Source organism: Solanum dulcamara, chromosome 11 (genome assembly GCF_947179165.1).
Source record: "Solanum dulcamara chromosome 11, daSolDulc1.2, whole genome shotgun sequence".
NCBI lineage: Eukaryota > Viridiplantae > Streptophyta > Magnoliopsida > Solanales > Solanaceae > Solanum > Solanum dulcamara.
In genome coordinates, this window is record NC_077247.1 from 41,696,974 (window position 1) to 41,714,022 (window position 17,049).

At 33.2% G+C, this 17,049-nt stretch overlaps 1 protein-coding gene and 1 pseudogene across 2 annotated transcripts; both read left to right on the top strand.

The window, feature by feature from the left end:
- The first annotated feature begins 4,739 nt into the window (after nt 1-4,739).
- LOC129873175 (ABC transporter I family member 11, chloroplastic) lies at nt 4,740-14,581 on the top strand. 2 transcript variants are annotated; one of them, XM_055948208.1, is made up of 11 exons: nt 4,740-4,927; nt 5,034-5,075; nt 5,825-5,899; nt 6,210-6,261; nt 6,376-6,509; nt 6,885-6,999; nt 7,116-7,202; nt 7,340-7,388; nt 8,584-8,668; nt 9,972-10,102; nt 14,230-14,581. In XM_055948208.1, exons 1-10 carry the CDS (start codon nt 4,830-4,832, stop codon nt 10,048-10,050), a joined length of 816 nt encoding a protein of 271 aa, XP_055804183.1. In that variant the 5' UTR covers nt 4,740-4,829; the 3' UTR covers nt 10,051-10,102; nt 14,230-14,581. The 2 variants fall into 2 exon arrangements, with proteins under 2 accessions (XP_055804183.1, XP_055804184.1); XM_055948209.1 differs by lacking the exon at nt 5,825-5,899.
- Nucleotides 14,582-15,897: 1,316 nt separating this feature from the next.
- Nucleotides 15,898-16,510, top strand: LOC129873176 (DEAD-box ATP-dependent RNA helicase 21-like; annotated as a pseudogene).
- The last annotated feature ends 539 nt before the right edge of the window (nt 16,511-17,049 follow it).

Consider the following 17,049-nt stretch of genomic DNA (forward strand, 5'->3'; position numbering starts at 1 on the left):
GTATTATATACGTGATTAGTGCAAAATGTAGTTCCTATAAAATAACTATGTACTCGTACTACTAAGATAGTAGGAGTACTTTATGTTTTGAAAAAAGAGTAAAATAGTTATTCGCTAACTGCAATTGGGCTAACCAACTAGTTGTGCCTAGGCGCTCCAAGAAGAGAGAATTTATAGATTGCCCAACGAATTGTTTTTCAATGACTAAAGAATATGAATTTTTTATTTATAACAGTCATTAATTGAATTATAATCAAATCGCTAAATTTCTGTATGTACCCATTATTTTATCAATTCCAATAAATTAATCAAATTTTAAATTTGATTTAGTAAATAAGAATCGGCGTAGATATGTTTTTTTTAATTCGCTTTTATATATAATTTAATTAAACCTAAAATGAAGAAGATTCTATTGTAGAAATTATATATATATATATGAATATTTATGAATTATTTAATTACCCTACATGTTTTAAGCAAAAGATTTCGTGTCCAATCAAATAGTGCCACGTAAATTGAGACGAAGTAACTCATACTACATACAATAAAAACTACTACTACGTTCTCCATCAAATCTTTGATCATTTTGAAGTCTTTAAATTAATTTAAAGTTAAAAGTACTACTACAATACTTCTTTAATTAGACACATATATAGGTGCATATAGCAAGTCCTGTTTTATAAATCAAGTCTGGGTACAGCTTACTGCAACACATCCTTGTGAGAATGTTAAAAACACTGCGCCTTACGTTCTGAATTAGTACGTTCAAGCCTAAAACGCTCCTGAACACTTGATATGTAGCTTGCTGCTTTTAGATCTACGCTTTCGTTGTCCAGTATTGTGTTGGCATAATAAGTAATAGTAGTAGTACTACTATTACTGTTACTACTATTAGAGTACTCACTATCAGTACTCTGATCAGGTGGAACGTAAAAAGAAATTTTGGGCTTATGTGGAATGGTCACTTGCTCTTGGTTCTGTATGAAATCTACTGCCGCAGTACTAGTACTACTTGATGATGAGAAGGTAGTACTATTTGGATTATAAGGGTCTAATTTTTGCTTAATTGGCTGATGATTCTGATGTCGATGAAGATGATGAATAGTTGAAGGACGGTCCATTACTTGTTTTACGATGAATCCCTCGGAGGGACAAGTACTAGGGACCCTGCTGCTGCTGCTCCCAAATTGAATCGCTGAAGACTTCACTAGTTTCCCTAGCTTCCCTTTGATGAGCCCTAGTCGCTTGCGGTTCGATTCCATTTTTCTCCTTGTATTATTTTGTTAGTAAATTACAGCTTACTAGCTAGATATTTGTTTTGAGTTCTCTGTACTACTGCTATTCACAGAGAGGCGATCAAGAGGTCTTTATATAGTAGAAAAATGAGCAGATATTTAGATAATTTAATTGAATATGAACTGTTTAATGGCATTATTGCAAGTTGATATACTCATGATAAGCTAGCTACTATTATATTGTCCTTATAGCTATATTCATTCGTCTGCGCTTAATTAATTATTATGGAATCTTTCTTTTTTTCTCTAACATGTGTTTCTTTCAAGACTACCAATAGGGGGGGGGGGGGGGGGGCGGAGCCACATTGTAAATTATACTATTTATATATAGTTAAAATAATTTTATATGTATAAATAATAGATGTCGAACTCCATCCAGCTAGTTCATGTGTCTACTTATTCAGATTTTGAACCAATTTATTGAAAATCCCGATTCCAACACTGCTAATAGTAGCTAAACAATAAAAGTTTTATATTATAAATATCTACAAGCATAAATGCATGATTCCCTATTTCAGGTTATCAGAAACGAATTTAGGATTTCTAGAACATAGATGCTCCACTTTTAAAAAAAAAGGAGAGAGAGAAGGAAACTTGTAGTAAGTGAGAATTGATCTCTGGTCCTCTAGGTAAATAACTCAACGACATATAATATTTATCAATTTCAGAAAATAAATATACATAAAATATCTAATTTTATGTACGGATAGGAGAGATTACAAATTCAAATACCCCATATTTTACATGTAAATTCGCCTCTGCATTTTACAAAACAATCATGATGAAAACAAAATTTTCATTAAAATGATTCAATACATAAAGATATAAATTTCAACATCTACTATATTATTAGCCTTATAGTGTACTTTTTCAGCTAAATTAGTAGCTCCGCTACTAACTTCTGATCATATTTAAGGTGTAAATGATTTATTTGGAAACATGTTTTAATGCTTGAGTAGACACCGCTAAGTAAAACTTTTTGACTAGTTATTAGTGCATCTTGCATAAATTCAGGGAGCCCTTGCGTGATTCTCATCTAATTTCTGCATCATTTTAACTGGCATGCGATGTTTCAATAATATCACATAAGAATCAATTTTGCTTTTCAATTTTGTAGTTGCATGTAACTGGATAAGAACAGTGTCTTTATCAACATGAGTTTAGAGGCCGTTTGGATTGACTTATAAGTTATTTTCAGTTTTTTTGATTGTTTGATTGACCAACTTAGTTTAAAATAAGCCTCAATAAATAGTTGAATTTATTTGGATGAACTTATTTTAAACAGTTTATAAGTTGAAAACAGCTTATAAGTCAAAAAAAAGAGTTGGCCTGCATCTATTTTTTTTTTTTTAACTTATAAATAATTTTCAACTTATAAACTGCTTAAAAATAAATCAATCCAAATAAGCTAATTTCCACCATCAACGTTACTGTTAATGAAATGGATCATGAATTGGCTGGTTAATAATGCTAGCCCTTCTCCTATTTTAGATTAATTTATACAAATAAAAAATGAAAATTATAAAACATGATCGATAAGGAATGAAAAGCAGAGGATGCAATCATAGAGAGTGTAACTTTCAGGGAATATAATTACGATGCGAAAATTTATGTTTTAAGATAGAATTGCATCTTTCTGAAAATATATGCTGGCCTGATGATTGGTCTTCGGATAAGATATTCTGGTATTCTTCATCTACCCCACTGAGTCGCACATCTCACTTATTCAAGAGCCAATTTGGCAGGTACTTAGAGGATTGTTTGTTAGCTGATTTGTAACGTGAGTTATTCAGATATTAAATCATATTTTATAATTATAGAAAAGGGTTATATTTGTATATTTATTTTTTTCATTCAATTTTAGAGTTATATTTATTTTTATATTTTCAGAAATGGTCATATTTATCCTTATAATGTTAAATTTTTATGTCATCAAAATATTTGTCCTTATACTCTTAGAAAGGAGTTATATTTTCCCTTATACTCTCAAAAAAGGTTATATCTACCCTTACAATATTAAATCTACATGTCCTCAACACACTTGTCCTCTTCATCCAATTTTGAATCATATTTATTCTTGTATACTCTAAATATTATATTTACTTCTATGGCGTTAAATACTCATGTCTCACCTTAATTTTCCTACGTGGATCCTTCGGGACATATTTCCCCCCAATTAGTTTACTTACTTATTTAATAAATGGGCTAATAACTTATTAATAAATGGGCTAATAACTTATTAATAAATGGACTAATTATATTTTTTTCCTATAAATGGGCTAGTAGATATAATTGAAAAAAATATGTCCTGTAAATCACATAAAAAGATTAAGGTGAAACATGTGAATTTAATGTCGTATGGATAAATATAACCCTTTTTTAGAGCACAAGGGAAAATATGATCCTCTTGAGAGTACACAAGCAAATGTATTGATGACATGGAGATTTAACGTTGTATGAGTAAATATGACTGAGTACAAGGACATATATGACTTATTTGTGAGGGTATAAGGGCAAATATGTCCCTTTGCCGTTATAAGTTATCATATTTAGTAGATGGCTAGGAGATAAGTAATTTAAGTATAAAATTAATGAAAAAAGATCAAAACATCCTTAAATTTTGCAAACTTGATCAAAAATGCTCTAGTTGATAGTTTGATCCAAAAATATCTTTATTGTTACTCAAAAATACCATTTTCCTTATAAATATATTAGTATTTTTTCTTTTCTTTTTAAACATATTTTATTCGTGATAAAAATATTACGATTAAAGAACTCAACTCTTGTTTCTTTTCTTTTATAATCACCTTATATAATAAATAAATAGAAAATAATATTTTCTTCTTCTAAATCTCATTTTAACAATTAAAATAAAATAATTTCATGTGGCATTTTAATTGCTAATATAAGTCACACACACACATATATATACATAAGATCATAGTAACTCCGTCATTAATTTTTAATTAGATAACAATAAAATTTTCAAGTTGAAGTAGGATAAACATTTTCTAATTAAAAAAAATCACCATAAGAAAAAGATTGTGTTTAAAAAGAAAGAAAATAATATATTTATTTGAATAAAAGACATTTAATCCATTAAGTAACAATATGTATAGTTTTGGACCAAATTTTAAACATGTTAAATCAAACTATTGACGATAATGACATTTTTAAACCTACTATTAACTAAGGGCATATTTGTTTAGTTTCACGTAGTTTAAAGATATTTTTGATCATTTTTCTAAAGTTAATAGGATGTTTGATTTAGAATTTAAAAACATAAATAACCAATAATTCATTCGTTTTAATTTATTTATCCTACTTTTATTTTTATTCGTTTAAAAAGTATTTATTTTCCATTTTAATAATTTTTTAATTCTAATTTTGCCCTTTTAAATTTTACGGTTTTTGTGAGAAACGTGTGTTACAGGCAGACATTGCGAGTGATACTGGGTGAACTCCAACAAAGCAGTATAGATTTTGGGTCAAGTTCCTCAAATTTATGCACATTTTTGTTCCAGAGATCAGAAAATGGGAAGCGTTTCACTTCCCTCGTCGTCTCTACTGATTTCCAGCTCCATTTTTGGAAGACCATCATCAACGTTTTCTTATCCTCACCAGCGATTCAGGCAAGTCTTGCTCCTTCTTCTTTACTTTTTTCTCCGATTCTTGTCGGAAGTCGACCTTTTAATCTCACAATTGTCAGCTGAATTTTCTCATTTCTATTCCAGAAAGGCGCAAGCACTGTCCGTTTCCTGCGATTACTCCTCTTTCGATGTATAGCCCTATTCTTTTACCTTTCCATTTCTTTATTGCCTTTATTTTGTACTGTTTTCTAGTACTATATCTTATCCTGGTTTTAGGAAAAAATGATTCCTGTAAGTGTTTGCTTGCCTATCATCTATATACGAACAGAAGCAACGGATGTATCACAAGCTTCCTCTTTTTTTTTTCCTTCTTCTTCTAGGTGATGGCAGTGGCTAAGCCAGTAATTCTGATAAGGGGATTCAAAATTAATAAATAAATACAAAAATGACACGCTGATTTGAACCTGTACTACTCTTATGTGTAGGGGAACTTTTTTTGAACAAGAAAACATATTTTTCACCTATTTGCGTAGTCTAACTTCCAGACGAATTGAATCCCCTTCGTAGCATATGGCTCCGCCACTGGACTGGTGGAGAAAGGACTTATGTTAATTAGTTGGTGAGACCTTATTCTGTCACATGCACTTTTTAACCAGAAAGTCGTTCAACAATTTTTTATTGAATTGCCAAATGATTTCTCTTCAACCTTCCATACTCCTAGAGGTTAATAAGTATTAGAAGCAGGTATTCCTAATAACTCTTGTTCCATCTGAACTAACAAGGCATGCAACATGCTGAACTTTAATTCTGTCAGTTTTTTTCTTTATAATTTATCTGTTTTGGCTGTCCAGAGATTGTTGAGCATATTGTGGTTGTATAGTGGAGGTGGTAATAATAGATGTGGAACCTTTTTCTTTTTTTATGGGTTTTGGAGATCAGGGATGTCTCTTATCGACCTCCAGGGACCAAAATCGATCTATTGAGTCAAGTCAGCCTTTCCATCCCTGAGAAAAGGTACAGTCTGTTGCTAAAATTCAAATGCACTGCATTCCATTACTGCGATAGAAGTCCTTTGTCATCTTTCCAGCTGATCCTGGCTGAGAGCTAACTAGAGATTACATTGTCCATTTCTTGATTGGGTAGAAGCATACATGATATCGAATCCAGTGTTTCATAAGATTTTTGAATGTCCTAACTGTTAATAAGATATGTAAAAACAGATGAAGTTGTTTATGGAACAGTATCACTACAAATAAACTAGAATCTCAAATGCTGATATGCATTTGAAGAGGCTCTGTGTGGATTTGACATGGATCTTTTGTAGTTTTGGCTTGATATTTGGACGGAGTGGCAGTGGAAAAACTACTTTATTGCAGGTGTTCCTTTTGATTTTGGCTTTTGTATTCAAATTCATTTTAGTTTTTCTCTCGTCCAACCTCCAAAAGGTACTTTGTTCAGGCCACTCTTTATCTTTGACCTTCTCCATGCAGCTGATTGCAGGGTTAAGCAAACCAACGTCAGGTTCCATATATGTGCAAAGATATAGTGATGATGGTGAACAGATTAAGTCTCCTGAACCCTTACAACCTGAAAGAGTTGGCATTGTTTTCCAATTTCCTGAGAGGTACTCATTTCTTGACTGTGTGTTTCATGCACTGTTAGGATGTTCTTTGCCACACAATGCAATTTTAATGTTGAGGTTCATATTAAACATAATGCATTTTCATATGCTGTTTTTACTGAAAAGACAAAAGCTCCTCCAATTATCAATTTATTCCTGGTGCAGATTGTATGAATCATCAGCATTGCATTATCTAAACACTATTTGTTTACCTCTCAATTCTGGTACTAATTACATGAGTATAGATTTATATATTTACATACATATTGGTAAAGTGAGTATTGAATGTGTTAGGTAGGTATATAAAGTTTAAACAGTTCTTTTTGGTTCCAACAACAGTTTATTTAACTTGATTTTGTCTGTTTCACTGTTCTACAGATACTTTGTTGCGGACACTGTTCTTGATGAAGTTACATTTGGGTGGCCAAGACAAAAAGGTGGCCTACAATTAAGAGAGCTTCTTACTTCTAGACTTCAAAAAGCCATTACCTCGGTATATTCCTTTTAAGTGTGATTTAAACTGTCATTTAATTTTCTCTTCGAAAAGAGAAAAGCTCGTCTGCTTTCCAGCTAATCATGACAGCTTTTTATGTGGTTGATAACTCCTAGGTTGGTCTAACAGGAATATCTTTGGATAAGGATCCCCATTCATTAAGTGGTGGCTACAAACGTCGGCTAGCCCTCGCTATTCAGTTAGTAAGGATTTCTCATCTATGAAAAACAGGAAGTGTATATGTGCATTTGTATAAACATGCATATGCCTATTTGTGTGCAAAATATTATTGATATTTTGGTTGATCATCTGTCTGTTAATATGTTTTCTCTTTGCACAGGTTCAAACACCAGACTTATTAATATTGGATGAGCCTCTTGCTGGTCTTGGTATGAAGAAGCTTTCTATGATCTATTTCATTTTATTTTTTGGATTACCGTTTTTTTCTCCTCTTTAATGTTTTTCCCTTATTAGGTATTTGATTATTCATCAGTTTGTTTTTCTCCCACGTATGTATGCTTTTAGTGCAACAAGAGTTCTGGTTTTACAGAACCAGAATAGTTGTGATTTCTAGGTTAAAGTTGAAAGGGTACAGAGGGAATTGATATGCCTGCACAAGGAGTTTACTTTTGTTATATTTGATGAACAGCCCTTTTTCTCACCATGGTTATTGAAGTCTTGATTCTATCTTCCGTATTCTGTAGAGTAATCCGTTCTTACAAAAGTCCTAACTTGTTATCTTATGACCGAAGCACCAAGATTGTAAACTCTTAGTAAACCCTATATGCTGAGCTGTTATTAACGACAAACAAGTAAGAATAGGATGAGGAATTAGCTTTGGTAATCTAAAGAATAGAGTCACGGGTTATGCTACTCTGCTTTTACTTTATGAAGAATATGCTGAAATATGTAAATCTTTCTGCCATAGAATATTAATATTCTATGTTAGGTTGCATTATCTAATTCTCCAGAACTAAAGGCAACCAGGGCGGGATCTCTACATCTATTTTAGAGGAACTCTTCTTTGGCTTCACTTAAAAACAATTTTTTTTCTTCTTCTTGTAGAAGCTCAGAGTTCCTTGTTGGGCTATCTTATCTTATTCTCCAAATGGTTACATCGATGTACAAAAACATTGTTGTGTTAAAACGCTCTTTCTGTTATCCGTGTACTAGCTCTCATATTTGCTTTTGCTAATATGGTTACCAGGGCTATTTTGAATTTTTTTGTATAGTTAATTCTTTGCTATGTTGGTACAAACGAAGTTCAAGAGCTTGCCGATTAGATAATACCTCTGTTGGATTGCATGTAGTATAATGGTAGCGAGGCTTGCTTGTGGTATTGAGCGTCAGGACTGTTCTATGGAGTGAAGCCATTCGCATAAAAATTGGAAAGCTTATTTTACTAATTTCTTTTGTTTAGTATGATATAGCTAGCCTAGTCTTTTTAAAATAAATGAATTAGTTGTTTTTAAATATAGATAAGTTATTAGATGGACACATTATTTTGTATTTTTGGTCTCAACTTCAACTATATTTGAGTACCTAACCTCAGTGTCTAAAAAAGTTCATTATTTATTGTTGCAGATTGGAAGGCTCGTGCAGATGTGGCGAAATTGTTAAAGAATCTAAAGAAGGAGCTAACTTTACTTGTTGTCAGCCATGACCTCAAGTAAGTTCCTGATTTGGTCCATTTGTTATTGTTGTTCACATATGTTATTTTATTGGAAATGGATCACCATACTAGATGTCTAATATTGTTCACTCGAGGTTTCTATAGATATCGAGAAAATTTAGTCGACATTTTCTAGTGGAGTCTTGAAGGAAGTCATTTAGCCATAACTTGTGAACTCTGGAAACTTTTCACCGACTCCCTGTACCTTTTTCTTGATAACTGAGAGTCCGTTGTTTGCCACTTCAAGACTTGGTGGATAATGGGATTTTCTCCTATACCCTTCTCCACTAGACTTGGCTCATCAGTCAGGATTCGAACTCCTGCCGTGCGACTACCATACATGCTGCATGTTCCTTTGCCACTTCCTTGGTCAAATTTGGTTGTCCTATTGTGATATTAAGTATCATGATAAGGAAATATTTGGTTACTCTCTGTTTCAAATTGCATGTCTTGTTTGCTTTATACGATTTTAAAATATAAAAGCACTGGATTTATATTTTATCGATAATATGTGTATTTCTGTATGAGAAACAGCCATAAAAGAGATGCCTCCCCGTGTCAGCTCAATTGGCAAAGTTTGAGGGACTTGTATCTTGATTCACAAGTTTGAGCCCCATGCCGAGCGAACTAAGTTCAATAATAAGTGGAGAATGGTAGAGGGGTGGGCACATCATCCCAGAATTTTGAGGGCTGCGGTTGGCCCAAAGCGTTGTCTCTGTACAGATTTCTTGATCTTAAAAAAGAAGATAAAAACAGGCAAACAGCAGATTAATTCTTCAAATATTGAAAATGTAAAATCTGAGTGTGTCAAACTTTTAATTGTTTCAATAAAAGGTGAAAACTTATTAAAGAAAAAAGGGAAAACCAAAACAATCAATTTGAAATAGAAGGGGTAGACGCTGTAAGGATATGCTTTTATGCTTTCACAGTTGGCAATTTCTGAGTAAAAGATTAATCAATCAATTGTGCCTCTACGCAAAACTAGTTGGCCGGCTATATTTTTCACTGCTATCCTTGAAGGATTCAGAAAAATAGTGTTGGCCACTCTCTTTCATAAGTGAGGTAGAACTACATTCAACTCTCAACTTAGCATAGTCAAATGATAGCATTTAATTGGAAGACATAAATCATCATTTTGTTTCTGGTACTCCTATTTTCTTAGCAATTCATCTCTGGTTCTTGATATTGACATTTAACTGATCCGCAACTGACAGTGAAAATGAGATATCTGTACCTTGAGTTCTTATTGTATTAAAAGTTTGGTTTCTTCTCTAATAGCCGCATTGATGGTAATCTCTAGGGAGTTGGCATCTTTGGTAGATCAATCTTGGAGGATGGAAATGGGAGGAGCACTTAAAAGAGAGCCACTACCCATTTAATACTCGGAATTTATAATGTTCCCAACAATCATTTTCTGATGCATTATATGAGGTATGGCTACGCTATGCAGCCTCTTTATCTTCATGCTCTTTCAGTTATCTATCAGGCTATCACACAGTATTCTCTCTAGTTGTGATAAAAGATATATATATCTACTGCTTGATAAAAAAAGAAGATATATCTACACAATACCATTTCTAACATTTACTAAGTTTCTTTTTTTATTAGTTAATATCTAGAAAGTTTAACTTCGCAAGCAGAGATAATTATTGCATCCTCACCATCAGATGATCAATTTAAAGAACGTCTTAGCATGAGAAATTTCAATGTCCACATTGATGGAGGAAATGAGTTGTTGTCATCACTCATCTCCTTATACGATCTCAGACAATACTCCCGAGCTAGCTTATGGGGTTGTAACTAGGTCTAATGTCCATTTCTTCTCAAGAATACTAAATTCAATAATTATTAGCATTTCAACAACTGATCAAACTTAATGATTGTAGCCCTTTGTTCTTCTGTGTTAACTTTTGCTCACACCTTCATAATAAATAGTCCTACTTATTAGTTGTATATATTACCATGTATAGCTCTTACAGTAGACGTGCAAAGGATCAATTAGCACACACTTTCTTGAACATTTTGTCGTCTAGAGCTCCATCACCAAGTCTGAATTACCAATTGAGACAAAGGAGTGAGATGATGGCACATAAGTATGTTTACGCAACAACAGAAAAGAATGACTGTAATTCTATACGGTTTTACTTGCAATCAGTGGCCATTTTAATCTAGTACTCTTTATCGCTGGTAAAACATCATAATTTGTACCACTTGGAGATACTTTAAGGCATCAATTTTTTTATTTTTTTTGGCATGGAAGCTAGAGGAAACTTTTATCAATTGCACCATTTGCTCCAGGGTCCAGAATTGCAAACCTTTCAGGAAATATTCTAATTTCATCTTTCAATTGATTGTTCTCATCTTTAATCCTTGAGGATGAATTCTCCTTTGAAACATTTTTAGGACCTACAACAATATTAAAACCTAGGTGTTTAGTGATATATCCTCCAATGAGGTAGTCAACCCCTTGTACCCTTAATATAATGAGATCTTCAGGAATGTTGAGAGGTCATAGTGACCCAAAATCATTTGAGGTTATTCTTGGAGTACTTTGTCATATGATGTTTTAAAGAACTAGATATTTTAATAGGATCCTTGCACTTTGGGAATTGGGACCCAGAAGAGGGGTCATTCTCTACCTTTTCATGCGGGGAATTTAAATAATCGGATTCCAATATTTTCTGCTGGGCACCTTTTCGATGCATAAAAAGTGTTTGTAACCATTGGGCGCCTCAATGTAAATCTTTTTGTGAACATGGATGTATCATGCACCAACTGACTTATTTGTTATTAGAACTTCACGTTTGTCTTAGCAGCATTTACCTATTGTGCTACCATAGTTTCTTTAATTAGTTATAGTGCAAAACATGCTACAAATGATCAATAAGCAGAAGAAACACTATGTGCTTTCTGTATATGTGATATCTCTCATCAATCTTTTTGTCATCGGTAACATGAAGTGTCATTTTATTTATAGATCATAGGATGGGAAAGAAACGATGAAAACTAACCATGACTTGAAGAAGAACAACAAAGCTATTCCTTTAAGTTTTCATTCCTTCCGGTTAACTGCCTATTTATTTGGTTTCTTTTTGCATTATAATCTTGAGTGTGATCTGGGAATGATTGATGGAAACCTAATGGCCCATTAAAAGAAGACTCCCAAAGAATATACTTAATTGAGGGTACTTAAGGGTGTGACCTATGATCAATGAAGTGGGTTGAAAACAACGGGAGACTAGAGTTCAAACCTAGAAGCAGCAAAAGAAAAGAATGCAAGATGATTTCCTTCCATCTACCTAAGTCTTGGTGCCAGAGTTGCCTAATAAGACAACAAATTTTGTAGAGGTGCGCATACACTGTCGTAAACAACACCATGATTAAAAGAAGGAAAAGAGATATACTTTATAGGGATTGCTTTCACGTTTTAACTACATGATTATATTTGACTATATTTTCTCAAAAAGATCATATTTGACTATTATAATGAGCAAATCCTTTGATGAGCTTAATCTTTCAAGTCATATCTTTGATAGGTAACTTTTGAGTATCTTCAACTTATAAACAATTATTTTCTAGTACTTTGTATAGATTTCAACCTGAGGGAGTTTCCTCTCGCTTGAGACAGACTCGATGACATCTGCATTAGGAGTGTTGGAGCTCTTAAATTTGGCTGATCGTTTTTCAGCATCTTCTTGATAAAATATGTTCCATATATTTCATTGTCTTGTTTATTCTCTTTCTCATATTTTGCTGAATGATTCTCTTGGACTATGTCGTTCTTTATAAGGAGTTCTCTCCTGGTGACCCTTTTTGTTTCTTTACCATTTGAGCCGAGGGTCTTTCGGAAACAGTCTCTCTACCTCTACGAGGTAGTGGTAAGGTCTACGTACACTCTAACCTCCCCAGACCCCACTTTGTGGGATTTCACTGGGTATGTTGTTGTTGTTGTACCTCTGTCTCTGTCTCTTAAAGTTCAACTGAAGAACTGGAAAGATATTTCTGGAGTGTGGATTTTTCCATGACAAGGCTTTCAGCAATTCCTCTGTTAGTGTATTTACTGTTGATAGTGCTTGCATGGCTGCTTCTGTAGGATGATTCATTAGCACCTTCATTCACTTTTATGTCAGTGAACTATTCTAGCTTCTTGTTATATAAGCTTAAGATCTCTCTCTGTTATGTCGTTTCACAATCAGTTACATGCTCAACAGGCGTAGGAATTGTTGGTATCAGAGAATCGGTTCTTATTGTTTAAGAACCAAGAGTGACAATTGTGAGAAAGCCATGGAAGTGTTGGTATCAGAGAATCGGTTCTTATTGTTTAAGAACCAAGAGTGACAATTGTGAGAAAGCCATGGAAGAATTCATCAGATGTTTCTTCCTGGACCATTTCCACTTCATTACTTGCAAGCTTTCTGATACTCTTTAAGGCTACTTTAAGGTTGTGGGGTTGGCTCTACGTTGTATTCCTTCTCTTTAAACAGTGTCTGATCTGGGAAGGAAGTACAGGAGTTTCCTGAAAGTATAGAGCATAATAGTGAGCTTACCTTTCCAGTAGTTTGAGAGTGAAGTCAATTGTGAACTTCTATACATAAGCTGATGAAGAGTTAACAATCATTCTCAAGGTAGAGTTTGAAGGCAATTTGCACTGAACAAAAGTGTTCTCATGACCAGTGCCTTAAAGTTAATTAGGGACAATTCTACAACTTTAAAAGACCCCATTTTCCTTTACAGTCAATTTGTATTAAAAAAAATGCAAGGAGATCAGTGCAGTGGTACTATACTATTTTGAAAGGCTTCTCATTAACAAGTCAAAATTCATTACCAAATGCTGGAAAAAGGCTGTTCGTGATGGAATTGGTGTGATACTGACAAAAGTTGGTGATTGAGTAACAAATGTATAAGTATATGCCAGAAAATGGTTATAAAGAAAAGGAAAACGGGTAAAAAATTACCCCTCAACTTTTATTTGTTAGTTGACTTTACCCTTAGTTAGATTTTTAAGTTATTGATACCCTTACCGTTAATAAACTTTACACCTGTACCCCTGCATTGACGAAAATCCCAAATCAATCAAATTTTACCCAAATAACTTTTAAAACAGTCAATCCTCCAAGAGTTTTGAGATGCATTGATGGCCAAAACCACCTAACTTTTGACTTAAAGATACATTGTAGAACTGGCATTTCTTCTCTTCCTTTGGTAATTATCCCAGCAATGTAATGTGTTGTAACAATAGATTCAAAAGGTCAGGAAAAGTTCTGGACTCATGAGATGCACAATGAAACAAATTTGACAAACTTTGAGATATGTATACATTCACACACACGCACACACCATTATATTTTTGTTGATTGATTTAGAATGCAACCTTGTTATATGTTTATCAAATTATCCTTGTTGACCAAGAATGTATTTATCATTTTGTTGTTTAAACATTCTGAGTCTAATACCGACTACACTTCTTGTTGCATATTAGTTCTTCATTTATGCTCTTTCTTCACTTTTCCCTAAGTTGATTCCAACAATCATCTTTGACAATCAATAATCACTTGCAGGTTTTTATGAGACGTGAATTGCATATAATTCTTGGAGAGATGCTCAAGGTTATTCATTTTACTTCAATCCCTGACTATTGAAGTCTTCACATTTCATGTAACCTCTGAATGTAATTAAGAGTTTCTGTTAATAAGTTTTGACATAGTTTCTAACTTTCTGTAGCACTTAGTTTGTCCTTTAAACTTTAATTAAAGTTTGATGGGTCTGCAGCATATTTCTTTGTCCTAGTCTTACCAAAAGTGTTGAATGTCGATTGGAATTTTGTTCATTATGTATTATTGTATGCATGTATTGGTAAATAAAATAACACTTTGAACAAATATGAATAGTAGCTTTTCTAGTTGTGGCAGTGAAGGCTTAAACTTCCATATTTTCTGTAATTCTGGGTATGTTGTTCTCTTTGTAAGTCTTAAAAGTGCAAATGAGCTGAAGCTAAACGGGAAAGAACAGAAACTTTAAAAGATAAATGCATACTTCGATCTTGTTAACATTAAAAGGGTTCTTTCTTTCTGTTTAGAAGCCAACAATGTCGATCTTGTGTATGAAGCTACAAATTCAACCATCGTTGGCTTCTAAATGGAAGTTAATTCGAGTCCAATGAAGCTTAAAAAGGGTGGGAATAAGTGCGCAATTAATCTTCCTAAAGTTAAAGGAAGTTGTCGCACCAAGGGTGTGACATGAAGTTGATCCGAACACCACAATTATGAATTAAGAAAATAAAAAGTTACGAAAGTGATTACAAAGATCCCAGGGAAATGGCAGCTTAGTAGTCAAGCAAGAGCAAGTGATCCAGTCAAAAGTTTCTTAATTCTTTCAATTTATCATGAAATTTTCATACTCCCTCCGTTTCTATTTACTTATCAAATATTTTCTAATTTGATTTTTTTTACTTGTCATTTTTGACAAATCAAGAAAGGACAATTTTTTTTCTTCCTATTATACCCTCAATTTATTAACATTGAGTTAATATCTTTAAAAAATGCAGTGAGTAAATATGTTTTAAACTCTATCAATAAATAGGGGTAAAATGAAAAACTCACTATATTAATCATTGTTTTTTAATAAATGTGCTAAGTCAAAATTTGACAAGTAAATAAAAACGGAGAGAATAATTTATTAGGATCATCTTTAATACTTTCTTCTTAAGTAATTACTCCCTCGATCTCATATTAATTGTCAATTTTCTCCTTTACCTATCCCTTAAGAAATCATAAATAAAATAGATAATTTTACTAATTTATCCTTTAACCATTCTTTTGAAAACAAAAACTTTTTGAAACTTATAAGCTTGTCTAGGCTTTCAAAAAACAAAAATTAATTGTAGGGTGAAATGAAATTTTTTAAAATTAATTTTGTCTTAATTTGGTAAATGGACAACTAATTTGAAATAATTATTTATAATACATAATTTGGACATCACAACTAATATGAGACGGAGATAGTATAATTTTATTTTCTTCTTCTAAGATAATTGAAATTTCTTTCCAAAAATGTTTGTGTATTCCCTTTTTAGTCCTTCCTTTAATTAGTTAGTTATTTCCTATTTTGGTTAGGTTTTTGCTCTCGCGCCCAAATCAGCGCCAAATTTCAAATCCTCTTATGTCGGTTGTGCCTTATAAATAGTTCCCAACTTCGCTTCTTCCCCAAACTGATCCCCTTCATCCCGGCATGTAAAGCGATGACCATCTCTGAAAGAACCATCGAACCGGATTCGTCCAAGAAGCCGGTTTACCTCACCAAAGCACAGAGAGAGCAGTTAGCCCTTCAGGAAGCCGCCACGAACTTCTTCAGGTTAAGTACAACCTCCCTTCCTCCGACAACCAGAAAAGAGACAAAGATAGAGTGAAGGAACCAAAGAGAGTTCGATTGGAGAATCCAGCAGAGAAGGAACTTGAAGCTATCCATGAGCAATATTTGGGATCTAAGAAACCCAGGAGGCGGGTGATTATATCAAGTGCGAAACTCCGATTATCCTTCGGCTGGCAGAACACTGAAGACACCTCTCGTGACGTGAACCCTCTTTACCAAAACCCTCACGAAACCCACCCACACTTTGGTGGGATCGATAGAAGGGAGCAGAAGAAGCTTGATGCCAAGAATGAGAGGGAGTTGCAGGAGAAGATTTGGAAGAAGGAAGGTATTGAGGCGACTGCAGTAGAAGTAGTTGCCTTGAAGAAGAAGGAACAGAATGCTGATTTGTATGATACTTTTGACATGAGGGTTGATCGCCACTGGTCAGATAAGAAGGGTGAATTATAAGATTACAAATTATAATTGAAAAATAAATGAAGAAAATAAATTCACTTTTTTGCTGATCCGCATATATTTCGCTCTCTTTAAGGAGATTCAAATCCATCATAATAAATCTTTTCAACTGTTCATCAATAATCCTCTTGACTTGTCCCTTCCAGGATACAACAACTTTATCACAAAGTGTAACGCAACAAACTCTAGACAAGAGTTGAGTTTAAAGTTTTATAAAAAAGAACACCTCCCTACAACTAATAAGAACTCTCTTTTTGGACAAATTTAATGCATTCAATGTTTTCTTACATTTCAAAACAAAAAAGACCTCTTTATTTATTAGAGAGGAAAGCATTCAAAAGATGAAAAAATAATGGAATATCATCATTAACATTTAGTACACCAGTTACTCATGATAATTTTGTTAAAAGAAATTATCATTTAGTGCACCACTTACTAGTGATAATTTAATTAAAAGAAATTATCATTTAGTGCACCACTTACTAGTGATAATTATGTTAAAATAAATTATCATTTAGTGCACCACTTACTAGAGATAATTATGTTTTTAAAAA